Below are 26580 nucleotides of genomic sequence, written 5' to 3' on the forward strand. Positions count from 1 at the left end.
GTTCAGCGGAGAGATCGGTGCTGTTGAACGGTCTGCGGCTGGATGGATGGAGGTCTTGAGGAGCCGACGATGAGAAGAAAGGAGCGTTGGCGCGGAGTGCCGATGCGGATTTGGAGCTGGGAGTCGCGGCTTGGAGTTTGAAGCGGATTATGTGGGACAGGAGAAGTGAACTAATCTCTTTTCGTCAATGGACGCTACAGCTTCGTGTTTGCTTTCAAAACTTTGCTTGTAGCAGACGTGTGCACATTTTCAGCATGATGTCTCTGATCCACTGGTGAAAGGACACTTTGATCCTCTCCTCTTTCATCTATAACTGCTTCAGACAACAAAGTGTATGCGGAAAAGTGGTGAAGATTGCACGACTGTCTCTGTCCTATGTGTTGTCTTGTGTTATTTTTGTTATTTTTGACTTCAAAATGGCGCCGCGAGAGTGGCTGCCTTTCCAGCAGCTCCTATTTTTTTGTTGTTCTACTTCTTCCTTTCATAACTTTGCTGCTGTGAATCTGGAATTTCTCCATTGCAAGACTAATAAAGGTTTTCTTAATAGGACACAGACAGTCGTTCAATCTTCACCAATTTTCTGCATACACTTTGTTGTCTGAAGCAGTCCTAGATGAAAGAGGAGAGGATCAAAGTGTCCTTTCTCCAGTGGATCAGAGACGTCATGCTGAAAATGTGCACACATCTGCTACAAGCTAAGTTTTGAAAGCAAACACGAAGCTGTAGCATCCATTGACGAAAAGAGATTAGTTCACTTCTCCTGTCCCACGTAATCCGCTTCAAACTCCAAGCCGCGACTCCCAGCTCCAAATCCGCATCGGCACTCCGCGCCAACGCTCCTTTCTTCTCATCGTCGGCTCCTCAAGACCTCCATCCATCCAGCCGCAGACCGTTCAACAGCACCGATCTCTCCGCTGAACAAAGCGGGGCTGTGAAAAATGCTGCCCATTACAGGCGCAAGACAAAAGCGCCCCGGGACTGTCCAGCAACGACAGTCAAATGGCGCCGACATTCCTCCAGTCAAAAACAGTGCTGGTATACCCATGCTGCCGAGAAGGCGCAACCACCGAGCACAGAGTCTCCTCTTTGATGAGTGTCGTGGCCAAAAAATGCTGAAAAAGGTCCACATCAAGTCTACATGACGTAACAACAAACACAAAGTGACAAAAGAAACACAAGAACAACAAAATAAAGCAAGGCTCATGAGAGCACTTGCTGACGGCTGCCTACTCGGGCGCCATCTTGACTTCAATAAAACAATAAAATAAACAATTGTTCATATTTACAAAAAAATTACCTCATAGTTAGATGGTTAGATAGTTAGTAGATAGTTTCTTATGGCTAAATTTGGATCTATGAACATACAACTTTCCTACAATGTTTTTAATTGAGACTTTTAATCATTCACAACTACACAATTATTAAATATAATTATGCGAAGTTTTTTTTCGCTGCCATGACGTGTCAATAACATGTGAGTCACGTGGTGTATCACGTGACCACCCAGGAAAGGACGAGGGAGGAGGGATGAGGAAAGAAGATGGAAGGGAACCGAGACGAGGCTGAGAAATGTATCAACATTGCGTCGAAAGCCATCGAGGCGGGGGACAAGGAGAAGGCGCTTAAGTTCCTCCACAAAGCGGAGAGGCTCTACCCGACAGCGCGAGCCAAAGGTAAGGCGATTTCCGGCTCGAAGGAGTGGGGGTGGGCGGGATCCTTCGGCGATGACAACCTAGCCGGCCAGAGCGATACAGACCGACTGTATTACCTCATTTAAATATGTCGTACACATTTCATGAGCATAACGCCATAACGGTTGAAAGTCATTGTGTCGATAATAAATAAATAAAGTCACCAAGAAGTTAAGGTTTGTCAAAAGCTATTAGTGAGCTTGTACGCTAATATACTAAGCTGTTTAGGGGCTGTGCGTGATGTCGGATCAAACTAGAGTGTCGTTCATAACGGTCATGGATATGTTCACATCCTCGCCGCATGACATACTGTGTTTATTTGGCGTAGTTTTGAACGATAGCAACATCTTGGGCCCACTTGAACTCTTGCAAAGCATCACTGGCAGTGGTCTGTCAGAATTGTCGGCGCCGTGACGTCATAAACATGCGGCGGCACGGCCAAGTAAATTAGCTAACTCTTCATTCGAACGCAAATTTACATAAGCAACGATATAGTCCAAATGCATTAGACCTAAAATGTGAGTAAAAATACCACCTATATACAGATATATATATATACACACGTTTCAAATAAATCTTAAAGACTAAATGCATAACCTTTGAAGTTATAAATTAAATACAACTGAACTGTACACTGCCAGTCAAGGATTCTTGTACCGGTAGAGGGAGCTCGTGTAGCACTTGGGAGACTCGTGCAACATTGGAATCACTGCTCAACATCAATGTGATTTTGTCCACTTATTTTTCTTATCACAGGCTTGTTGGAAGAGCTAACCAAAAATGGGAGTTCTGCAGCAAATGGCGTGCATCGGAGACGGCCAGCACACAATGTGGAAGATGGCGGCACACAGGCGGCAAGCGAACGTGCCGAAGGCACAGGAGCAGGATCCTCCAAGGTGTTCACGAAAGAGCAGGTGGAAGGTGTCCAAAGGTGAGAATACCGGCTTAAAATGTTAACAGTGGCATTTGTTAATGTTCATCTTGAGACATCTATTAATCAGTTTTCCATTTTCTTCGGAAATGTCTGTGAGGATGTCGACTTTTTATTCTGAGCCCAAAACCAAAGACGCAGCGTTTGCCTGCCTTAGCCTTTTACGCAAAAAATAGTCTATTTCCGCAACGGTGTGTATTTTTGTATAGCGGCAAGGCATCTCACAGTCAGAACATTTTGATGTGAACTACATTGCTTTCAGCACAACAGGGTGGGAAAATGGTTTGACAGATGTTAAAAAAAAATAAAATCACATGTGGGCCATAGAAGTTTTATATGACTATGCATAGGCAGTTTCACTAATCCGCAAGTGTGCATTGACAGGGAGCTCATTTCAAAATCAATAATCTTAGTTCAGGATTATTTGTTCAGCCCGAGCATGTATCTTTTAACACTTGCCTTTGTTTTCTTCCTGTTAGAATAAAGCGCTGTAAAGACTACTACGAAGTGCTCGGTGTCACCAAAGAAGCCAGCGAGGATGAGCTGAAGAAGGCGTACAGGAAACTGGCCCTCAAGTTTCACCCGGACAAGAACCACGCTCCTGGAGCAACGGACGCCTTTAAGAGTACGTCTCCTTGACGTCACTTTCTATTCAAGTAAAGTACTCTGAAACTAATAGTAGCTCCATGTCGCCCGCCAGAGATCGGGAATGCATACGCAGTGCTAAGCAATCCGGCGAAACGGCGGCAGTATGACCTGACGGGAGGCGAAGAGCCAAGTGGGGCGGGCCACGCGCACGGCGGCGGCAACGGCTTTGACTTCCATAGAGGGTTCGAGGCAGACATCACGCCTGAAGACCTCTTCAACATGTTCTTTGGAGGAGGCTTCCCCTCCTGTGAGTTACACCCACACACATACAGTACATATTGTGGAAATTAGAGCCGCAACTAACAATTATTTCAATGATTGATTAATCAGTCATTTATTTTGTTGATGAATCGGATTGAAAAAAAAAAAACGATTTCCATCCCCACATTCAAAAACGTGACATGATTTCAGTCTGAGAGTGCAGAAGATGCATAAACAAGGTATGTTATGATTAATTTCCTGATTTGGTCCATAACACTTCAGAAAATTGTCCAAAATGTTGATCAATGAGTTCCAAAGTGAAAGCAGATGTTTGTGAATGTCTTATTTAGAAAAAACAAATGCACAAAGGTAAGCAGTTTGCTATCGTGGATGATGACAGAATATTTACTATTCACAGGTTAAAATTCCAAGGATCTGGATGATTTTAAATTATACAAGGCCTCCAAATGATTAATCAATTGTCAAAATATTGATCTATTCATCTCATAATCTGTAGGTTGTCGATTAATCCATGTGTTGTTGCACCTCTAGTTTCAGTCTTTTGAGAACTTGGCTTCACAGCAACATTGAAAGAAAATTCGAGAAAGTGTCTGGAAAAATAGCTTTGGGCATTTAATTAGTTTGAAATAAGTTAGGAACTGAACTTTCTCTTCTCTCTGTCTCCTTTTCAGCAAGCGCGCAGCCGTTCGCCAACGGCAGGACGAGCTCCAGCCATCACGCCAATTACCGACAGGAGAGAACCGACGAAAGAGGAGACGTATGTGCCGTGGTGTCGTGACGGGACATGGCCACTGTGTGTTTGAGTGCGCGTGTCGATGAAGCTCTGTTTCTCTCCAGGGTGGTTTCTCCATGTTGATTCAGATGATGCCCATTGTGGTGTTAGTCTTGGTGTCGATACTGAGCCAGATGATGGTTTCTCCACCTCCTTACAGCCTCTACTCTCGACCGTAAGCGCTAAAAAAGTTTCAACAACATGGAAATGCTTGAATGAATTACCGCTGCATGGCTATGCTCAGTTTGAACATTTAATTTTGTGATTCCTTTATCTACCGCTAGAGGGAGCCCACATACCACTAGTGTAACCAATACAATAATTTGGCATTATCCTCACATTTAATGTGAAACACGAGTGATGGTCTAACAGATATTAACATATATGTTCCGGTGATTATAAACCTTCAAACAACTGCTACTTTGACACCCAACAGCAGCAAAACAAACAAATCAAGCATGCAATCAAATAAAATTAAACATTGTGTATGCAAACCAAACCACATAATTTTGTCAAACTAAAGTTTGTTAGCATCATGCTAACATATAATGTGAAACTCTATAGACAGACTAATGGAAAATAGCATAGATATTTGGATCTGTTAAGTTTTTTTTTTTTAACAGCTGCTATTTTTAACACATGGACACATGAAGCATTATACATACATACATGCATGCAGCAAAAGAGAATCAAACTGTATATTTTAAGACCAAAATGTTCAGCCAAACCAATTTCGTGTACCAAATGTCTCCTAGCTTGATGCGAACAACGCTAAATGCCATCGAGTAGCTCATCTCAATTAGCATAGATGTTTCTCTAATTATAACGCCACACATATTCTCCAGGTCCACGGGTCAGACGGTGAAGCGGCAGACGGAAAACCTACACGTGGACTACTATGTCACCAGAGACTTCAAATCTGAGTACAAGGCAGCAGCGCTGCAGCAGATTGAGAAAAGTGTGGAGGGAGACTATGTGTCCAATGTCAAAAATAACTGTTGGAAGGAGAGACAGACAAGTAAGAGTCAACTTTTGATGATAGTTTGCACCTTCATATTAAACAATTAAAATGTGCATTTTATTTGTGATTATTACATAGATTAAATATAATTTTTATTTTTCATAATGTCATATCAACTACACTGAATTAATCCCCCCCCCCCCCCCCCACCACCACCAGAAACAGACCTGCTGTATGCCGCCAAGGTGTACCGGGACGACCGCATGCGCAAGAAGGCGGAGCTTATGACCATGGAAAACTGCAAAGAGCTGGACAGACTAAATAACCTCTTTCGAGGCGGATGACTTAGATGGTATCATGTATACCAATAGATGTGTGTATGTTCTTTTTTTTTTGAAGAAGAGCATTTCCACTAGGAGTAACACAAGAAAAACCCTACTGAAAAAAAAAAGAGTACTCCAAGTTCACCTCACTCTTCCATCCAAAACAAAACTCTCGACATTCCGGAGGAGCGTTCTTCTGCAAGAGGGATTTAAAAAAAAAAAAAAGTAGTGAGCACATCTACGTCCCTGTCGTGAACACCACCAATCAGCTTCCAGCATGAAATCAATATCCATGTGGGAAAAGGATGGAAACGTCACCAGTAGAAGGAAAAATAAATGAGTTACTGTTGGACGTTGGTGCTTTCATACAAGATGTTCGTTTTTGAGATTGTTGGACGTTTATGCAGTTATTTAAGCAACTATAGAAGAAAGTGATTTTCTTCCACGCTCGCTTGTCAATGAAATAAAGTAACATTATTAAGAACTGGAGGTTTTTGTCTCTGTTTAGAAAGATGGGTGTGCAATGTAAAAAATATTTGAATTGCTGAAATCATTAGTCTGTCCCACAATAGTTGCCTGAGTCATATATGGGTGGTTTTGAAAAAGAATGAGCCTAATAGGCTGAAAATATAAAGATTTTTGACATTTCATCATGTAATAAGAACAGGTGCATGGGGGACTATTGAAAAACAATGAGCCTTTTTATTTACAGACGAATAGCTCTTTTTTTTGCTGTTTTTTGTTTGTTTGTTTTAAAATGTAACCAAACTCGTGTTTTCTACCACAGCTATTTTGGCAGATATCGTAATTCTCTGTATTATTTTGTTTGGTTTATAAAGCTTAATGAAGGAAGCAATGGACAATCCTTTCTTTGATTAGTCAGGCTATTGTTTATGCCCTTCCACCAGATGGCAGAAATCCCGTACTCAATCTGTTTTATCCACATTTTTTGAAACGTTTGGCTGTGTTTCGTGAGTTATTTCCAATGTGAAATATGTGCCTTGGCTCAATAAAAGTTGCGAAACTACGGAAGCAACATTTTTTTTTTAATTTAACAAATTGTAGGGCCCATTCAGGAAACACCACACAGGGGGTAAACAATAATAAAAGTCAAAGAGCAAATTGAAAAAAATAAAAAAGAATATGCCAGGGTCTTAAATAATACACCAATAATTATTGAAAACATTACAATGGAAAAAAACTGCACTAAATGACAAATCTTAGGCACCGTGCTAATTCCGTCAACAACAAGAAAACGTAACAACTTTCGCAAATGTCTGATTGGTTTATCCCGACGGTGCTTTCAAGTTCAATCGGAAATCACAGTATCTCCACCGTCGACTCGGCCTAAAAAGGGCATTGAAACGCCACTCAGGATTGACCAAAATTTCAACACCACCAAGCAAACACAAGATTAAGAAAAATATAACGACAAACAATCCAACGTTATTGGGCGGTTTTGTGGTGGATTTGTGTGATAATTCTAATACAGTGGAATGCAGCATACATCACGTGACTGCCCGGAAATGAAAAGCTTCACCGAGAAAATGAAAACACAATTGAAAATGCCGACAAGACGACGTGTACAGCATTCACGCTATCTCACAATCGGCTCTTGTTTATAATCTAGCGGGTCATGCTCACGATAAACCATGTTGTTTTCGTCCTGGTTGTATGTGCGGCTTCCGTATCTTGCTGTGAACAGAAAGCGGAGACTCCTGACTGGCGAATGACTCTTAAAACTATCCGCAATGGCATCCATAAGATCGACACGTACCTCAACGCGGCTCTCGATTTGTTCGGCGGCGACGACGGCTTGTGTCGTTACAAGTGCAGTGACGGTAAAGCCGATTGTCAAAATAGTTGATGATGTTTTACAATTGTATTTCTGGCTCCTCTTTAAAAACACAAAGCCAATCGGTGAGTGACACTCCTGTGGTCCTTGTCTTTTGAACAAAGTGTCGATGTCCTGTTTTTTACTTTTTCCGTCGTATTTTCTCATATGAGGTGGGGGAAAAAGTCAAGGGTGGGTAGTAAAGTTAGGAATACAATTGGAAGTACATTTTTCTTTTTCAATTGTAGGGAGTTAAAGTACAAAGGCGTTGGGAAAATAAATACTCATCACCTGCTTTCTCTTGGACAGCAGCAACGTAGGTGTGTTTTGTTAATTACCTTCGGGCTTTTCAGTCTAAAGCAACCTAAATACATTGTCGTGTTCATATTTCCGCTGTCCCTTGAATATGCTGCGAATGTGTTCATCAGACACATAGAGATAACAGTGGTAGCCGGTTCACCTTTGCTCTCCTCTCTCAGGTTACAGGCCGGTTCCTCGTCCCGGGTACAAGCCGCCGCCGCCCAACGGATGCGGGACGCCCCTCTTTGGATTCCAGGTAACGCTGTTTGAATTTGTATGAAAGGCCACTTTCATAAAGGCAGTGAGAAAGTGGCTCCAGTTGTTGGTGGAAACTTATATGGTTGTCTGTTTTCCCCCTCATTCTGTGTTGATGCTGTGTAGAAGTGACAAAAGAAAATCCCTCCTTTTTGAGGGCAAGTGAAAATTCCCCGAAAAAGAGAAAATAGACCATTTGTCTTGTCAGTGTTTCTTTAAAAAATGGAGACAGCCTGAAAGTATCTTGTCTTTCCAGTTCGACATCGGTATCCCATCCATGACGAAATGCTGCAACCAACACGACCGCTGCTACGACACATGCGGTCGTGAGAAGCACGACTGCGACGAGCAGTTCCAGGACTGTCTGGAGACCATTTGCAGGAATGTGCAACGGACGCTGGGATTGGGCCACAGTGTTCAAGGTAAAAGATCCAAATGCAGGGAGGCGGGGGTCACAGTGCCTAATGATCATGGATGTGTGCGGACATTTTGGGGTTCAGGTGCTCAAATGAGGGGGCAGCTTTATTCATTTAGGTAATCTTGGTGTATTTGCTTTTTGCATGCGTATTTGTGCACTCAGTCTGTCCTTTTGTTGTTTATTTATTTATTGTCCAGCGTGCGAGTCTGCGGTGACGTTGCTATTCGACGCCGTGATGCACTTGGGATGCAAACCATACTTGGACAGCCAGCGAGGGTCGTGCGTGTGTCAGTATGAAGTCAAGAAGGAGCTGTGATCATGTTTGTGGATGGACTTTTGATTTGATGACAACAGAGGGTCCACAAAGTAGACATTTCTCAGGGATAGAGCTGCTGTTGCTCTTTTAGACACCGGACTGCATGAATACTTTTGACTGATGATCCTGGAAACAATTTGAAATGCATTCAATTATTTATGTTCTTTGTACGTGTTGTTCAGTACGTTGGTCCGCTGATTTGGAGCATTTTTTTCTTCCCCCTGCTTTCTAGTTGTGGTCAGCAAAGGACTTGATTGTCAGATGTCACCAAAAGATTACCTTGGGGTGTGCCAAGAGTGAATGTTCTGCCCAATTCACACACAAAAAAAAAAGTCTAAGGTGACATTCGTAAATGTTAAAGCTGCTCATTATTCACGCAATTTTTTTTTTTCAAATCCTTGTTGGGTCAACACAGAATTTGGCCAAGCAAAGAGACTTGGGAACTGTGACGTGAACAAAACGCTCCCTAATTGCCACTAGTTATTGTTTTTCATTGCACTATGCTGCCTTTCACAGGTCGTCCTGGTACTTCCACAGCTACCATATGTGGTGTGCAGGAGTACTCACACTATTCGAGCACTAAGCGTGGATTTGTTTGGTTTTGTTGGTTTTTGTTTTCCTCGTCTCACATTTTTAAAATTGGTTGAGATGTTGAAAATCCCAGTGTGTACCTTGCTTTAGACAGGTGGAATCCAGTCTGAAAATCCTCATTAAAATGAATATAATTTATTCATTACTCTGTTCAGCCTCTTTCATTTGCTAATTGTTTTTGCATATTTTAATATATATATATATTTTTACAGATGAGTTGGGATGTTTCCGTACTCTACCAAGAGAAAGTGACAAACGTTTTACACGCTGTATGGTCTCTTGTCACTGATTACACCCACAGTGTGGCTAATACTATGAAAATAATTAACTACAGTCGGGTGCATTACGTTTATTCCAAGCCCTACATGCATCAGTGGCAGAACCTGCCAAACAAGATGCACAAGGATTTACAATTTAAACAAGGTCACATTTAAAGACACATGGTAAGTGTGAGTCTTGCGCAACTAAACACTCAACCCTGAGGGAGGACTGATTCAAGTGTCAAAAATTGGGAGGAAGAACGCAACGGCACTTTGGGAAACAAAGAAGCCAAAGAGCTGCAGAGAAGGCGGGTAAACAGCAATTGATAGAAGTGTACCCTCATGTTATATTATTATCATTTTATGTTTGAGCATCATATTATTTCATGTTAAGCGTACCTAAATTATATTCTGTTGTTTAATACTTGCTTAGACATGTTTTTATGTTGATCGGTTCTGATTGGCTATTAAAGTAAGACGCAGGAAGTGATTTTAGTTACGGGAGTTGTGTTAGCGGGCCGCAGACGTTTTTTTTCCTTTTTCTCCTTTTATTAAACTGCATTGAAGGATTCCATCTCTCCATCAGTCATTCGTAAAGAAGAGCCATCCACTGAAAAACAACGAACCCCTCAACTTACAGAAGGAGAGATCAGATCACGTGGCTAATGACATGTATTTTTTGTGTCAGTGTGCTTTTAGGATAGTATTTTCATAAATAGGCCATCAATTGCGGTATGCAAAACAGCGTCGCCCGAACATAACAGTTATTCACTTGGATTGGCTGTTAGCTCGAAAATCATTGCATTGAGATCGAAGTCGGCTATTTGAACGGTTCACAACAAATCCAGTAATCTCAGGAAAATGTTGCTCTTTACATAGACTTTATGATGCTTGTACTGTATTCCGAGTGTGTTGAGCAAGTACTGGATAGGTGTGCATTTTATTGCATGAGACCCGAACTGTTGATGGTATTACGAACAGTGATGTCTCAGGTGCTCAAGAAAACATGATGGTGCAACTGGGCGAACGCTTATGGCCACTCATGAAATGTCACAGCCTGGTCGCTGCAAAGAAAAAAAACCCCTCCACCTTTGAGAAAGATACAAAGAAAAAGGTTAAAGAGGACACAAGTGGAGGAAACAGTCATACAAGGAGAAGAGGATGTGAAGGAGAACGAACAGGAGACAGCAAAAGACGCATTTAGAGGATGAAGTCAATGGGATGAAGAGAGTGAGAAAAGACAAGGAAAATATATTTTTAAAGAAACAAAGTGAAAGGTTTTACGACGACACAAGAAGAAAGAGTCGAGAAGTAAACGAGTCTCGGGGCTAAACTGAAGTCATTTATCAAATTTCTAACTTTGATTCGGGGTGCAGCGCGGAAGCATACCCTTTGATTGGCAGCTCGTGTGGGCCAATTGTCTACCATCTCTTGACCAATGAGCGCAGAGGAGGGCGGAGCTGATTGAGGTATCTGTGAGGAGTTGGCGAACTGTTGTCCAGGGAAAGGTGGAGTAAAACAGCAAAGGGAAAAGGTTGCCGTCCAGGTAAAACAACATTTACGTGTGTGTGATACATATTTACGTGTATATAAATGTACCTATATGTGTTATAATAACGTATGTGTCGGGGAAGAGACCTGACTGTTTCTTCTTAGTAAAAGTTTAAATAGTTGTCGTCAGTTACTCAACGATACAATTACTTGGTGGCTGTCACGCCATTTTCTCATAAAACTGCTATGAGGACGCCCGGCAGCATTTCAACTGTACTTTTATTCAATGTTCGATTTCTTTCTTTCCTGACTTCTTTTCTTCAAGCAGTGAGCGTTACCATGATGCACCACACGACCGTCACAGACAGTACGAGTAAGTGGTTGACAATATATTTTTGTTGAGAAAAAAACCCGATTATTCGAGGGGGATGTCACATTAAAGTATTATTTGGTTCAATAGAAAATAATGGGAAAAAATAGAAAACGAAACAAAGAAGTGTCACGTCAGGGTTAATCATTGCCTCAACAAGCCCTGACTGTTTATGGCCTGGAAATCGTTCAGGTTAATTCACATACAAAGCATTTCCATATTCACGTTGTCGTTTGTTATGAATCAATATACAGTATTTACATTTTGTAATAAAATATGACATAGGTTAAGATGATCTTTTGCCTTGTTCTGTCAACTAATGGGTAGATGTCCATACATTACAAATGTGAATCCTTGCAGAAAACAATAACATTATTAATAATCATAATTAAAAAAACTGCAATCGGGACCTAGCAGCGGTTGCCGCTCAGGCTCTAAAAAAGCCTAAATGCCACATGTTTGTGTTTACGTGTCATTTCAGCTCTATACGTCCAGAATCTAACAGAGACGGATGCCTTCAATAGGTCTGCTTGTATACAGCATTCTCAAGAAAGCTTCCGTTAGTTTCCACCTTTAGTATTCACTGTTCCGTGATCACACACAGGGATAATTTTTTGGACCCTGCCGAGGAGTACAAGATGGACTACAAACGACGAGGCCAGGCGCTCATTTTTAACCAGGAGCGCTTCTTCTGGCGCCTCGGCATGAACGACCGACACGGCACAAACAATGACCGTTACAACCTGGAGATCAGGTATAGTCCATCTCCCTACCCGCCAAATGTTTTTTGTTTGCAATGCATTGCTTTTTCTCTTTCAGGCTAAAGGCGCTCAACTTTGATGTGAAAGTTTACGACAACTACAAAAACGAGGAAGTCCTGGAGATAATCCATAAAGGTGGCCGCCTAAAACTTCTTCTTTTAGCTGGTTATGTCTGCTTGTTATAGCAGCATTGCTTTAAAAGGAGTTGAACAAGATCCCCAACGGATGTGTCACAGTGAAGCCAATCGAGTCTTTGATGAACCAAATAGACAAGTTTTCATAAACATCACAATTTATGCAAATTTAAAACCCAATTTACGGCCGACCAAAAATTATTTTGAGCATTTGAGTGATCTAACACCACTCAAAAAAAAAGTCAGACCCTCATTCAGGTCTTTGTTGAAACAATGGAATGTATTCAAAGTTGAGGTTTCTATTAACACCGAAGACTGTTTCGAGCCTTTGAATGACCTGATGTATTTGTTTTATAAAACAATATTAATTCATATGTGATGTATACACAAGTGGGGGTACGTAGGGCATATTGTAAAGACAATTTTTGACTTGCCTTCTTTAAATCATTGGATGAATGCAGTTTATGCCTTTTTGTAAATATCAACAATTTAGAGCCCATGATAAATCTACTGTACCAAGGGGCTGGGTCCCTCTGGAAGGTGCTAATCCAAATTAGGATTGTTTGTCCTTAGCAGAAATCGGTGCTCAACTAACGTTTGTGTTTTCTATTGGTCCACCTCTTGTGTGACTAGCCGCTAAGGATAATCACTCGGATGCAGATTGCTTTGTGCTCATTTTCCTGAGCCACGGCGAGGACGAGCACGTGTACACCTACGACGGCAAGATCAGCATCCAGCACATCACGTCGCTCTTCAAAGGCGACAAGTGCCAAAGCCTGGTTGGGAAGCCCAAGATCTTTGTGTTGCAGGTACGCACCCGACTGGTCACGGGCACAATATCGCTCGAATAGATGAAAATGTTCGCACAACGGCAGGCGTGTCGCGGAGACAAACATGACGACCCCGTGGTGCCCTACGACGCTGTGGACAGCGAGTTGAGTACCGGCGAGGTGGTGGTTGACGCCAGTGCTATTCACACGCTTCCGGCCGGAGCTGATTTCATCATGTGCTACTCAGTGGCGGAAGGTGAGTTGCTAAACCTAGAAATTAAATTAATTAAATTTAGAATAAATGCTGCAACTAATTGTTTTGGGGGCTTCAAAAGTAGCTTCTTAAATTACGTTTTTTGTGTAGGGGTTGGTATAGTTGTGGTGGGGATCCTCACAAACTAAGGCCACATTTGAAGGTGTCCAAGTTTGGAATTTAAAATTGAGTTTACGTATTTGTGGAGGAGTGGTGCAAGGAGAGCACTGGTGTATACCCATCCAAAAAGTGGAAAAGGTCACTCTTAATCTGAGACTTCGACGAGAATCTTTGGCCACAAACTGAGCAGGAAAAAGGTTTCTCACCAGTTCTGGGTTTTTGTGTGGTTAATTAAGTGTCCCGTCCGAGAGAATCTTTGGCCCCAATCTGAACAGGCAAAAGGTTTCTCACCAGTGTGAGTTCTTGCGTGCTTTTTTAATGCACCCTATGAAGAATGCCACTGGGACGAAAGCAAGACAAGGATAATAGTAAGCATGGAGAGGGCACGTCTGAAGGACTGTTTAAACTGTTTAAATAAAACTTCCTCCTGGTTTGATGTCATGTTTTTGTGGAGGGTTGTGGAAAGACTGGTCTTGGTGTATACACCCTTAAAGATTGGGAAAAGACGGCTATCTTTGAAGGAATCTTTGTTTGGACAGACTTTGGAAAATCCTTGACCGTCAAATAAAGCCTAGGAAGAGTGCAGCTGTGACGAAAAGGTGTTGCGCGTTGTCTTCCCCACCAAAATGGCAAAAGGGCCACATTTCACGGAGTTGGGGTTTGAAGAGCTTTCCCACGAAGTTATGACATCTTTGCCCCTCAAATACAATATAGCCCCCTCAAGTTGGAAGACATTTTTGTGGAGTGGCTCGGGCAGGGAAGTCCACATTTTAAGGCATTTGTATAACCGCCATGTCCACGGCATCCCACTCAAGGTTACTACTCACACCGGGATACGCTGAACGGTTCGTGGTACATCCAGGACCTGTGCGAGCTGCTGAGGAAGTATGGCGACTCTCTGGAATTCACCGAACTCCTGACGCTGGTCAACCGCACGGTGTCGGCGAGGAGCGTTTTGTCAAGCAAGGACAGGGAGGCCATCGGCAAGAAGCAGGTACCCTGCTTCGCCTCCATGCTCACCAAGAAGCTTTACTTCCGCCCCAAAAAGTAAAACCTTCCGCCACTCTGGCATCCATCCTAAAACGGCTTGACAATCACAGGAAAGCTTCCAGTTTTCTCCGACATTCCCCTTGGCTTAATTACTCTCATTTTCTAATTCTGTTGCTTGCATGAAAGTAAATATGACAGTTGAGCTCAAGATTTCCGGAAAGCGCGCAGCCTGGCTTGCCAGAACTTTTGCTGAGTCAATTATATATATATTTTAACCCCCCCCGATTTATTTGGTGTCAGGAATTTTTTTTTGTGTGCTTAGGTCATGAGGAAAACCTTCCCCTTTCGTTCCATTCATCGAAATATGGTACGGTTTACTTATTTGTAGCCTACTGAGTAACAAACACATCACGCAATAATTTTGACTCTTTTTAGCATTGCCCGTCAGCACAGCGCAATGACAATGATTCTAATTGTTATGACAGCCTTGAACACACCCTCTTCTTTATCTAAACTTTACCAATTGGATATCAGGTGTCCCTGTTCGGTTTATTTTACCTTTTATTGATGACAAGGTGCATCTTAACTTTTAACTTTACAGTGGATCACTTTTTATGACTTTTCTTCAATATGCTGTCCCCCCCAACCCCCCAAAAAAGGGAATTTATGTATTTTTACGTGTGCGTTTGTATTCGTCTTCCAAGTTGTCACTGGTCAAACTTGTCTTCAAAATGTGAGATATGTTTTTTGCACCCTAAACCACAGCTGACACTAATGATGACTGTACCTCAGGGAGTATGGGTGCGTGCATAAAAAAAAGTCACGATGCACTGCATCACTTATGAAGAACAAAGCAACTCGCATTAGTCATCTGTCTGTGACAAACCGATTCAGCAAATAAGTTTATTTCAATTTTCCAGTTTGTTTGTATCCGTCCTTCCTCCCCCCATCCAAATACAACAGTCATCAATATTTCTGATTAAAAATGCAGCATTATGAAAATAAACCTCAAGTGTTTTTTTTTTTGGACTGTGATGACATCATGGCTTGGCCTGGATCTGTTCGATGGGGAGTTGAAGCTGCGTTGGATTGCGCAAGCGCTTGAGGTCATCCTCCACCTGGAACATGTGGAGTTTATAGTGAATACAGACAAATATTTCATTTGCCAAATTAATGTGTATATAGAACATGAAAAATGGACTGGTTTGATACAAATAACTTGTTAGTAGCGACGTTGAACAACATTTTCCTGGACTTTAGAGACAATCGAGCGTTTGATAAATTTCCTTTGGTGCACGGGGGTGTTACGATTGAGCCTCGCAAATTTTGTCTGGAAGTATTGGATATTCCTGCTTGCTAACGAAATGCGTAACTTTGCTTTACTCATTTATTTGCACGACACTGTCGTTTAGTTGTGTGATTCCCCCCTCAAAAATATTCAGTGTTAAATTGTACTTAAGCCTTTGTTTTATGTAACCAAGCCAAAGTGGTTGGTGCGTAAATAAAGACAGCAAATTATGAAACAATAGGGTACGGTCAAATACAAGACGAAAGCAGAATACAGCGAGGAAAATTTGAAAATAAACTTAGCAACTAGCATATAAGATCTAGCTTTGCGCTGCGTCTTCAGCGTCTGCAGACATGCGTTCCACTGCATGTCTGCGCTTGTCGCGGTGACAACACACCTGAGCCAACTCATCTTTGAGATTGTTGTACTTTTCCACATTGAAGTCCTTCTTGCTCGCCCCCTTGTAGAAGTAATGCAGGAATTGTCTGTCCTTTGCATTGGGGTAAACATAATCCTGGAAAAAGGAAACGATACATGGAGGAAAAAATGACCAAACAATCAAGTGCGCGGGAAGGAATTTTGGCTTGCTTGCCTTCTTTGTGAGGACGAAGTAGGCGAAGGCCCCCATGCTTGTGGCATAGGTGACAAAATAGGTGACGGGCTCCATGACGTCCCACGAGTACACCCACCATGTGAGCCAGGCCAGGGCGCCGCCCTGCACGGACAAAAGTGCCAAACCCGTCCAAATCGACCTGGATGTATGGATCTCGGCAGTTTGAGACAGCTGTGCCTTCATCTGGCCACGTGGCAGATGAGCATCAGGATGCGGTGGCAGTCAGAGAGAGAGAGAGAGAGAGAGAGAGAGAGAGAGGGAAAAAAAAAACCTGTTGTCGGTCATTAGGACAAGCCGTAAGTCACCATAGCAACATCATCTTCAAAATCGATCTATATACATAAGATGAAACTGGTCTTAACTCTTCAGTAAGCGATAGTAATATTAGTCGTTCTTTGCAGAGGATAAAGAACGTCACCTCTGATGCAGTACAAGGCCTTCCTGACATATTTGACGACTTGTACTAAACGGAGCTCCCTCGTGATCATAAATATGCCACAGGTTACAGTAATGGAGAACATCCAAATGGCCGTGAGATGAGAGCCACATGCTGCTTCACCAAGTCAAGAAGACATCATTGTTAATAATAATAATAATAATAATATTATTAATGCACTTTCATTCCGGTTGCTATCAAGTGTTTGGGCACACCTTCTCCAAGGGGGACAACTCCTGTTTGAGGCTGTCCAGTCGCTCCAGTAGCTGGCGCTCTTGAATCAGCTGGTGTTTGGGCAGGTGAAGGGCCGTGTGCAGCAGGTGCACCACATGCTTCATGTCGTTCAGCTGCAGGGCGCGCTCACTGGACTTGCACACTGCCGAAACAGAGGATGGGGACCATTTTATGTCAAGTTTTTCAGAATTAAGCATTTACTAGTTTCTATGTTGAGTTAATGTATCCGCAGTAGCGTTTTGTCGGGGTCGAATTGGTGGTTTCACGGGTAGGTGACCTTTGTTGCCTTTCAGAAATATTCGTATTGAAACAGACAAAACAAGTTATTGTTCATTTTAATGCTTGTGACTACTAAAAGTGTAGCCATGTGACTCACGGACAGAAAACAAAACACGGACTGCCTCGAACCCGACATTTTTGGGTATACTGCCGTAGCTATTCACGAAAGGACCAAAGTCAAGAAATCCATGAAAAAAATGGCAAGACATTCTTGCGACGTTCCCATTACATTTGTCAAAACAAATGTATCTTCAACGAAAAAAAAACAAGTGTGGTCAAAAATACCCACCACCATGACTAACGTTATTTCAAAATCGGACGGATCGCATCGAACATAGACAAGAACGATCACGTTCTGCTCACTCCAAACGCCAGATAGAGCTACTTTGAGAACAAGTTGTTCAGGTTTGAAAACATTCAAAATGTTGAAAGCGGACACGTTTCCCGTACCTTTCTCCGGCGCGTGGACATCGTAAACGGTGTTGTTGATGACCAACTTGAAGTGCTTGTCTATCAGCAGTGTTTCTATCAGAGTGTTGTAGGCAACACGTTCGCCATCTGTCCGGGACACACACGCGAAAACACAAATTAGTCACGAAAACGCCCTCTAAATGCTCAACGGATGAAAAAGACACTTAGGACTCCACATGACAAATACCGTGTCCGTATGTAAAATCCACAAACTTGTAAAAATCTCTCTTTAGGTGTTGCGAGTTTCCATTGCCCAGAGGTTGCTATGGCAACTTCACTTGTGAACCATTCCGATTGCATAAGCATTCCATTCGGGACCGTCTCAGCTGCATGTTAGCTCCATTTTGCTAAGAGGTCGGGTCGGCGTGACGCAAGGCTTATGTGGCCACCCACAGTCATTTTCAACACGAGATTGCATTGGAAACTGGCGGGCATCCAATGACCTACTGCCCTGCAAATTGACAAAAGTCACATAAGAACTAATCACACTACGCCAAGCGGAGCGAGTAAAATAGGACAATTGGACCAGAAACTCTCCAAAATTCCTGAAAACTCCCAAAAAGGACAAACTGATCGAAACTCATCTAAAGAGGCAGGGTTTAAAAGCACAACATTTGCCCACCCGCACTCTAAATTTCTTGTCGGTCTGAGTGGCTGTTTACATGTGCCCTGCAAACAGCTGGCAACCGGTCCGCTGCATAGCGTGCCTGTTGCCCAAAGAAAGCAGGATACAAAACGGATGGAAGGGATCGATTTGGACATTTTCCCAAAAAGTGAAGCAACAGTTTTGTGGCTTGGCCTCTTTCGTTGCCCACCACGCTCCCATAGAACCCGTTTGACGGCATGCCGCGAATCAGTGTCACTTACGGGGCGGGGGTTGTTTGCAATGGAGTGGGTACCTTTGGAGAGCACCGTGACGGTGGCGCCGGGGTCTTCCCTCTGCAGCTCGCTGACCAGGTTGCCCACCGTCATGAGCATGGGCTGTAGAAAGAAGAGGCACGTCTCGCTCCTGCACGTCAGCGGCACCTCCAGAGCCAGACGCCCGTGCTTGTAGGTGAGCGACACTCCTGCCAAAGATAGAAGATTCACAGGCTGGAGCAAGTGTAGGCAAACTTTTTTTTTTTAACTCGGATGCCAAATTTGATTTTTAAAGTACACAGATGGGCCAAGTTTTTTTTGACAAATATTTATCTTTTTACTACAAATGAATATCGGCTCCATATATCAGTTGTCGATCTCCCTGCCTGCTAATAATCGGTATCACTGTGTCGCTCTCTAATTACTGGACATAAATTGCTGCGTTTTTTGTTTTTTGTTTTTTTTGTGAGTCACGCCCCACTTGGCCAAATCATATATGATTATGATTTGTGTCCTTCATGTCAAAATCATAATCAGGTAAAAAAATGAAGCAATCAATTTTGGGTAAAAACTGGAAATTTAAATCCCGGAACGAACCATAATTGGCCCACCGTTGGTCTCTTATTAGGATTGTATTATCGCCAGTAGAGGTAATAGTAGTGCAGTAAACCATCATTACCTGTAGGGGGCGGGCGTGTGCTGTAGAATACAGCCCGACAAGCTCCAATAAAACGCACCTGGGAAGAACAAATAATCCATCATGATTTAAGAATTCAGAGTGTTCCCTTGCTAATTGGATGAACTGGCAAGTATTGGAATGCAAACAAAACCTGGAAAAATGATCACACCAGCATTTTTTCCCACTTAATTAAAAAACGCACACTGACACCCCCCCTCTCCTTGCTTAATGACGTAGATACCCACCAGGCTCGGAGTGCAATTTCCGCTGATTGAGGGGGGGGGGGGGGGGGTTGCATGGTTTTGCCTCACGTTTCATAATATTTGTATCGCAATAAACAGGACGCTCACTAATCCGCGGGAGAACAGCTCGCGTCCAAGTCAGCACGAGCACCGCAGTTGAGATTCAGCAGACGCAGCCTAGCTTGTACGCGAACACACACGCGCGCGCGCGCGCACACACACACACACACACGCACACACACTGGAAGCGGTATTGTAACAAGATGACAGTACGGATTCAGGTAAAAGTGGGAATCGTCACGTTGCCAAGACAAACAGAATCACGTGCGCAGTCTCGAGCAAATTGGATGGATTCATTGGCAACGGAATGGCAGCGATAGGCATGCCAGATGTTTTATTTTTTTAATTCACGATTTCTAGAGTAAAATATCTGCCGCTGCGATTACCTCAAGTAGAAATAAAGTCATACTGCACTTCAAACTATTTGTATGAAAAACACTTCTGGGATGTAAAAATAAACTGCCAAAAGAAGAAGTACAAAAAAAAACCTTTATGTTCCGCCCGCACACACACACACACACACACACAAGCCCTCTCGGTCCCCCCGTCCCCCCATACCTTTTGTCCTCCAGCAAGCATACCATTCAATCAATATCAAATTAAAAGGAGTGCTGGAGAGGCCGCTCAAAGTAAAAAGAAGGGATTGACGTTCACCGGGTGGACTCAAATGTAAAAACATTACTCTGTAGGAATCCTAATTTTGCCATGTAACAGCTACTTGATTATTCAAGAGCAGCAGTGGCTCGATCGCGATCGACTTTAATTGAGCGCTGATGGCTTTTGCACTGTGAGCACAGAAAAAAAAGACTTGACAGAGAAACAACCACATGATGAAGTCAAAGTGCACAATGTATATTTTTCCATAAAGATTGTCGATGCTCACTTTTGTCAGAGGGGCTTTCATCTCATGACGTTGATATGACAACAAATAACAAAAACAGAAGCAAAAGGATGGAGCCGCCCGTTTGTGTTGAAGCTCGTTTGTGGCGGACATAATGAAGCGGCTGCCGAGCGTCAAAGAAGGTGCGTCACCTCAGGATGAAATGCAAACATGAACAAGATTGAGCAAGCAACATGAGGGGGTCCGCCTAGTCACGTGACTTTTCAGGCCCAAAGAAACGAGGAACTTAATAAATAAATAAAAACGGCGAGTTTGAAATGCTTTTCAAAGGTGCACACCCGCTCCGCACGATCACACTCAACCTTCAGCTGACTGGCCTCCACACCCGTTGTTTATTATTATTATTGTTATTTAGGGGATGCGGTCAAGGCCGAAAAGTGGCAAAATTCCTTCAGGTTGCGCTTAACAAAGCCACGCTTAGTGCTTGAGAAATTGGTCATGGCGAGCGTGGCGACAAGCGGCCTCATTCGGCGAGACCTGTTTTTTTTTAAAGGCGTTGAGCTACGCTAATCGCATGCATGGATGCAGAAGGCGATCACTCGTTTCAATGGTTTGTTGCAGCTTGCAAGAAAGGTAGGGGAGCGGAATTGAGCTGCAAAACGCTTAAGGCGGAAACCCACCACCACCCCCATAAGAGCCACTACGTAAGAAAATTCAATTATTCCCAGCTGTCATTGTGATGAAGTGCATGCAGCGAAGCGTTGATCCCAGCGGCTTTGGCGGGGAGAGCACAGCGGGATAATGGAAAATGTCCCCAAAAAAACCCAATAAGAACAACAACAGTTCAACACACTCACGTGTAACATCCACATTATTATTGTGTCATTCCACGCCCTGGCGTCTCTTCAATTATCAACAGGAAGCAAACCTCAACACCAACCCGGATGGCGAGACATCTGGTCTTAGAAGACCCAAATTTCACCACAGCGAGTGAACAAACTTTTGGGAAACAGCCGATGTAGTCTCAAGCGAAACGATAGTATCGCTCTTCACAACAAGAAAATATCTAGCTCGTTTCACAATTTAGTACTGAATTTTATGTAAGGTCGGTTCGTGACTGTGTACATGGGGAGTTACGATCACAATTGACGCCATCTTGTGGCATCTATATGTCATTACAAACACCAATTGGGGAGGGTGTCCATTATTTGCACATGTTCACTATTCATGGTCAGGGGGTGGGGGTCACTCTAACAATGTCATGAGATCTCAACTCGGTGAGCATCTAAAGGATGAAGTGTCTTACTTTCTTGAAAAGCAGCAAAAAGGGAAAAAAATGGATGGCGGCCACAGAACAGGAAATTTAACTACACGTCCGGATAATAATCGACAAAAAGAATTGAAAGTGCACCATGTCGTCAGTTACATCTTGTCCTTCTGTGTAGAAACGCAACTCCAAGGGGTATTTGTATTTCGCCCTCTTGGTGACGCCAACCCCTAAAAGAACACGTTTTTATTGTTTTTAATGGAGGCTCATACACACGCAATTCACACTCTTTTTTTTTTTTTTTTTTAGATCCGGGTCACAACAAGCAGCTACTCACTCGATGTCATCGTCAAAAAGACCGTGGCTTCAGAGGTCGTCGCCAGTGTCCCGGGAACCAACTCACTGGCTCAGTTTAATCAATCTGAGAGGCAAGAATGAATCTTGATAGGATGCGCACTATGCTTCTTACTAGCACTCTCAACCGGCTGGGCCATTACTGCCGATGGATATTAGGCATCCGTCCGCCCTCTGCGCTGATAGTCATGGATGATCACACGGAGGGTAAAAAGATGGCACTTTAACAGCCAATCGATAAATCGGAGGCGGGAGACGTTCCAGCACGGCGTGGGAGTCACTTTATGTAGTGCCCCCCCTCCCCTCCCAGCCCCCTCCTCTTTAGCCAGAGACTATACTCACCTGCATTTGGAGCTGTACGCCACTTGAGCGTTCTGCTGTGGCAATGCAGCGGTGTCCGGGGAAACGCATTGGGCAAGGCCGCTCATTTATTACGGTCTAAAAGCACATTTTAAAAAGTAATTGCGGTTTGTGGTCCACGGCGGAGGCTCCAACCGAAAAGTAATTGAACGGCCACCGCTCTGATGAGCTTGTGTACGACGCAATGATCAGTGAGGTGGATGTCTTGACACTCCGTAAATCCCGACAGACTGTCGTAATGTATATGAATAATTGATTGGGTTCTGTTTGCTGTCCGGAAACAGAAAAAAAACCTAAAAGCTCACATAATAATGCTTCAGAGGCAAAGCAGAAATGCGGAGCCACTTTACAATGTTGTGCTTTCGTAGATCATGTAATAAGGAAAAATAATAAAAAAATATACTTCCCACATCACTACAGTAAATCCCCACAGTGCTCAACCGTGAATTTGCGAGACATAAAATGTGTTGTAATTGCACCACAAACAATGATTACCACTTTCGTATCATTTCAAACTCATTATCTGACAACAATACCCTTAAAAATAAATGGCCTTATGATTTAATTCAGAAATAAAATGCACAAGAAATGCATGTGCGCACGCACTTGCGGCGACGACAACCTTCAACTCACAACCCAGGTTAAACTTAGCTCTGCCCTGACATACAAAGACCTGTCCACAATGATGATCTTTCACTTTCCTATTTGTCATAACATTGGTGCCATCTTGTAGCAACTTAGGGCATCACAGTAAGGGCAAAATTCACGGTGAAGGGAGTTATGAAGGAACTAGCTGGGGATACGTTCCACGGGGAGAGGGGGGGAAATGCAAGTAGCTACATTTGGAATAGCCAACCAAGAATATGTGCGATGAGTGCGTGCCCTGGGACTGTCAATGAAGTGCAACCAAAACACCGTATTTTCCACACTAAAAGGCGCACTGGATTATGAGGCGCAGCTTCAATGAATGGCCTATTTTATAAATTTTTTCATACATTGGACGCACCGCATTAAAAGACACAATCTACAATGCGTCTTACTTAATGTAAGCGTAATACTTAACCAACAGCAATTTCTAACATTGACTCGTTCATGTTGAACTCTCTTGCCGCTGCTCTATTTCCATGTTCAACTGCGAAACCAATCGCCTTAAGTTTGAACTCTGCGTTATCTGCATGTCTCGAGCAAGGAGCCATTTTGGGGTTGAAATATTACCGTAATTACCATACACTCGGCACAACAGATTTTAAGGCGCGCTGAAAGCTTTTGAGAAAATTGAAGGCTTTTAAAGGTGCACCTTTTAGTGTGGAAAATACAGCATTCAATTGTGTACTTTTTTTTAATCATGTAAAAATACAGAAATAGAGTGCGTTTCTAAGCTTTTGACTGGTACTGAATACTGTATATAAAAATAAAAACGACATTACCGTGTGCAGAGAGTGACAAAAAGCATCACTAGGATTACTTGATTTTGTACATAAATATAGTCTGGTACATGCAGTATTTATGGTATATTTTTTTTTCAATTTTTGGATGATCCTAAGAGTATAACAAAATCAATCGTTTGAATTAATTACAGTAATTTGGGTTTAAAAATCGCTGTTGCACTTTCGATAAGCCCCTCCCACACGTCAAAGTGATGTTATTTCGCACAACCAGCTGAAGTGCAGTTTCAATTAAAAACAAACATTAGCAGCTTTTTGACAAACCGCCCTCAGTCTAAACTCCCAAATTCCGCTTTTTAGGCTCCGACTCGCAATTCCGACACTTTGTGCCTTTCGAAACAGCGAAAACATCTCCGTTTTGCTAACGTGCGAGGGTTCGTGACCATCACGTGGAAAGAAACGTCCATTTACCTTGTGAAGAAACGTCGCCGGGCGAAGCGCTTTCAAAACTGGGCGACGAGCACCAAGACTTCCCAAAAGTCTCCCGGCAACTTTGCCGACTATGGAAGCCATTATCAGGCGTTTGGTGTTCAGCAACCTAGTAGGGGCATTCCGATTAGAAACCACACGCCTTTGTATAAAGGCAACAAAAGTGGCTCAATAGGGAGTAGAAAAGCAAAACAAAACACTACATATGTCGCCCTTCTTCACAAGTCGAGCTATGGCGTGTCAAAAGCAGCCGGGATAGTTCGAAGAAGACACAGCCCAGTTGAACCGCATTTCCTCTTCCCCTCCCTATTTTGGCTGCACTTGGCTTGGCTGCTTGTTTTTGCGCAAAACAACCGACAGGGAGGAGAAGTGAGCTACCAAGCGACAACGTCATTTTTGTCGGGGGGGGGGGGGGGGGGGCGAAGCAGAAAACGTGCAACCTAATTGCTCAGCGCCAAAGTGACAACGTCGACACGGTGAGTATCATACGTTCAAAGGCATCTACGCACTACTAAACAAAGTCCTTAAAAGATGTGAGCGGCGTTGCAAACTGAAAAGATTAAATAAAATGTCCACCTTTTGACTCGAAACGAGGCTATTTCAGCTCTTGATGAACATACACAAGCAGTCTTGCCCTGACTTTTTTTTTTAACACAGCAGGTAAATACTTAAAATGAGTGTTTCTTTTATTACATTTCTATTCTTTTCATGGCATATTTTCCTTTCTCGCCTCCATGTTTTTGTTCCCGTGTTGCCTTTCATCCCTCACACCCGCCTTTTTTCCCCTGTCCATACAGCCACCCGTCCTTTCTTTGCTTAAACTTACTTTCCTGCCTTCACTTACACGTTTCCTTTCCTCTCACTCTTCACCCATGCCTTCCTTCGGTCAGATCTGCTTGTTTTTAACGACTGCATTCTTAGATTCTTCCTTCCATAAACCGACTTCTTTCCTCCTTCCTTCCATCAGAGTTGATTTTTAATTCTTGCATCCTGACTTGATGTAGAAGACCCATTCTTCCTTCCTTCCTTCTCTCAATCCTGCTTTTTATTCACAAATCTTTACCTCCTTTGCTTCAACCTACTTTTATGCATTCTTTCCTTTCCACTCACTTGTTTTTTTTAATGGCAGTTATCTTGATATTTCCCCTCGGGGTCTTTGAATGCATTATTTAACGACCCAACGTCAGTTGGATTTTAAAGTTAAATTGGTCATTATGGAAAAAATGACATTTTAATGCTTTCATACCAATAGCTGGTTCTCTGGAGAGCCTGCACTTACATCAAGTGTGAAATTAAGCAACCAAGAAAATCTATTTCTAAATGAGCCATTTTACATAGGGGCGCATTTTCTCCAATGATAACATCTTGGCTGGTGGAAAATCCAAAGCCACTTTCGAGCAAATGCGATACTACACAGTCTGAAACATGATTATGCAGAGTGCAAAAGAATTTAAAGCAACATTTAGAATTACCTTTTCATCCTCTTTGGTGTAGATTAATGAGGGCGGAAGGAAGAACACTCGCCTGTGTGTCATTTCTTTAAATCAGGCTGATTAATGACCAGAGGCTTTTTTTCCTCCTTTCTTACACTGCCCTCTCCAACCTCTCCAGACGTTTGTCTCGACTTAAATCAAGAACCCTTTGTGCTTTGCGTAGAACGAGTCATTTTCGAACGTCACTCAGGCCAGAATGTCCCGTCACCAAACAGCAGACGTAAATTGCCACAAAAAAAAAATGTCACACTCTCAAAACCAATCTGTCTCCACCTGCATCACTGTTTAGATATGATTTACTTTGAACAGTTGTCTCAATCCCGTTTTCTGTTCCCATACAGAGCAAAGAATTGCAGCCAGCAGCCATATTGCCGAGTCATCAATACGAGAAGTCTGGGAAAGGCTGGATGCGATCAATATGTCTTTGCAAGCAGGTTAGATTTCTCCCCTTTTCAGAGCTCACCGGTCCTAATTCCTTCATTCAAAGGACATTAACAGCTATTACACGACTAAATAATTTTTTTAAAAAGCTGGCTCCCAAAGAGGTCGACTCTCTGTTGAATTTCTGACAGGATGCCAGATTTCTTCTCCGCTTAAGCAGTGAGCTGTTTGAAAAAGCTAGCGCTCGGGCACAATTTAGCGCACACATTTATTTTTCTTCACTGCAACAGTTTCTTGCTGATCAATCAATTAGAGCAACGGATCGATGCGGTCACATTCTTATTTTATGTTGCTCGTAATCGATGGGCGTATAGGTTAGTGCCGTTTATTTGGCTTTGACGCCAAGAGAATGTACAGGCTCACCAAAAGAAATGTGTGC

At 42.9% G+C, this 26580-nt stretch overlaps 4 protein-coding genes across 8 annotated transcripts; 3 read left to right on the forward strand and 1 right to left on the reverse strand.

Moving 5' to 3' along the window:
• The first annotated feature begins 1488 nt into the window (after positions 1–1488).
• Positions 1489–6032, forward strand: dnajb14 (DnaJ heat shock protein family (Hsp40) member B14). Its single transcript, XM_052084502.1, has 8 exons — positions 1489–1673; positions 2448–2622; positions 3102–3247; positions 3323–3517; positions 4164–4249; positions 4330–4439; positions 5110–5282; positions 5445–6032. Exons 1-8 carry the CDS (start codon positions 1541–1543, stop codon positions 5567–5569), a joined length of 1143 nt encoding a protein of 380 aa, XP_051940462.1. The 5' UTR covers positions 1489–1540; the 3' UTR covers positions 5570–6032.
• A 926-nt stretch (positions 6033–6958) lies between these two features.
• On the forward strand, positions 6959–9400 carry pla2g12a (phospholipase A2, group XIIA). The gene is made up of 4 exons (XM_052084522.1): positions 6959–7389; positions 7862–7938; positions 8194–8359; positions 8553–9400. The coding sequence occupies exons 1-4, from the start codon at positions 7185–7187 to the stop codon at positions 8669–8671; spliced, it is 567 nt and encodes a 188-aa protein (XP_051940482.1). The 5' UTR covers positions 6959–7184; the 3' UTR covers positions 8672–9400.
• Positions 9401–10523: 1123 nt separating this feature from the next.
• LOC127613466 (caspase-6-like) lies at positions 10524–15417 on the forward strand. 4 transcript variants are annotated; one of them, XM_052084516.1, is made up of 8 exons: positions 10524–11068; positions 11342–11386; positions 11865–11907; positions 11988–12137; positions 12203–12279; positions 12912–13087; positions 13154–13304; positions 13755–14188. In XM_052084516.1, exons 2-8 carry the CDS (start codon positions 11353–11355, stop codon positions 13976–13978), a joined length of 855 nt encoding a protein of 284 aa, XP_051940476.1. In that variant the 5' UTR covers positions 10524–11068; positions 11342–11352; the 3' UTR covers positions 13979–14188. The 4 variants fall into 4 exon arrangements, with proteins under 4 accessions (XP_051940476.1, XP_051940474.1, XP_051940473.1 ...); XM_052084514.1 differs by lacking the exon at positions 13755–14188 and adding an exon at positions 14237–15417 and having other exon boundaries at positions 10525–11068; positions 11339–11386; XM_052084513.1 differs by lacking the exon at positions 13755–14188 and adding an exon at positions 14237–15417 and having other exon boundaries at positions 10528–11068.
• Positions 15301–25891, reverse strand: LOC127613460 (calcium uniporter protein, mitochondrial-like). 2 transcript variants are annotated; one of them, XM_052084506.1, is made up of 8 exons: positions 25740–25891; positions 19270–19327; positions 18632–18799; positions 17712–17819; positions 16964–17124; positions 16292–16495; positions 16097–16213; positions 15301–15529 (listed from the first exon to the last, which is right to left on the reverse strand). In XM_052084506.1, exons 1-8 carry the CDS (start codon positions 25800–25802, stop codon positions 15452–15454), a joined length of 957 nt encoding a protein of 318 aa, XP_051940466.1. In that variant the 5' UTR covers positions 25803–25891; the 3' UTR covers positions 15301–15451. The 2 variants fall into 2 exon arrangements, with proteins under 2 accessions (XP_051940466.1, XP_051940465.1); XM_052084505.1 differs by lacking the exon at positions 25740–25891 and adding an exon at positions 24250–24596.
• Positions 25892–26580: the final 689 nt, after the last annotated feature.

The sequence above is a fragment of the Hippocampus zosterae genome, chromosome 13, assembly GCF_025434085.1.
Source record: "Hippocampus zosterae strain Florida chromosome 13, ASM2543408v3, whole genome shotgun sequence".
Taxonomy (NCBI): domain Eukaryota; kingdom Metazoa; phylum Chordata; class Actinopteri; order Syngnathiformes; family Syngnathidae; genus Hippocampus; species Hippocampus zosterae.

What these genes read in the sequence shown, in the direction of transcription:
- LOC127613460 (XM_052084505.1), bottom strand. Translation starts at nt 24,351, where the DNA reads ATGGCTTCCATAGTCGGCAAAGTTGCCGGGAGACTTTTGGGAAGTCTT. An exon ending in CGGCGACGTTTCTTCACAAG is followed by an intron (nt 19,328 to 24,249) that starts GTAAATGGACGT and finishes TGTTCTTCCCAG; the next exon opens with GTGCGTTTTATTGGAGCTTG. An exon ending in CACACGCCCGCCCCCTACAG is followed by an intron (nt 18,800 to 19,269) that starts GTAATGATGGTT and finishes TATCTTTGGCAG; the next exon opens with GAGTGTCGCTCACCTACAAG.
- pla2g12a (XM_052084522.1), top strand. Translation starts at nt 7,185, where the DNA reads ATGCTCACGATAAACCATGTTGTTTTCGTCCTGGTTGTATGTGCGGCT. An exon ending in TCGTTACAAGTGCAGTGACG is followed by an intron (nt 7,390 to 7,861) that starts GTAAAGCCGATT and finishes CTCCTCTCTCAG; the next exon opens with GTTACAGGCCGGTTCCTCGT. An exon ending in CGCCCCTCTTTGGATTCCAG is followed by an intron (nt 7,939 to 8,193) that starts GTAACGCTGTTT and finishes TTGTCTTTCCAG; the next exon opens with TTCGACATCGGTATCCCATC.
- dnajb14 (XM_052084502.1), top strand. Translation starts at nt 1,541, where the DNA reads ATGGAAGGGAACCGAGACGAGGCTGAGAAATGTATCAACATTGCGTCG. An exon ending in CCCGACAGCGCGAGCCAAAG is followed by an intron (nt 1,674 to 2,447) that starts GTAAGGCGATTT and finishes TTCTTATCACAG; the next exon opens with GCTTGTTGGAAGAGCTAACC. An exon ending in AGCAACGGACGCCTTTAAGA is followed by an intron (nt 3,248 to 3,322) that starts GTACGTCTCCTT and finishes GTCGCCCGCCAG; the next exon opens with AGATCGGGAATGCATACGCA.
- LOC127613466 (XM_052084514.1), top strand. Translation starts at nt 11,353, where the DNA reads ATGATGCACCACACGACCGTCACAGACAGTACGA. An exon ending in GAGACGGATGCCTTCAATAG is followed by an intron (nt 11,908 to 11,987) that starts GTCTGCTTGTAT and finishes GATCACACACAG; the next exon opens with GGATAATTTTTTGGACCCTG. An exon ending in GTGCTACTCAGTGGCGGAAG is followed by an intron (nt 13,305 to 14,236) that starts GTGAGTTGCTAA and finishes ATCCCACTCAAG; the next exon opens with GTTACTACTCACACCGGGAT.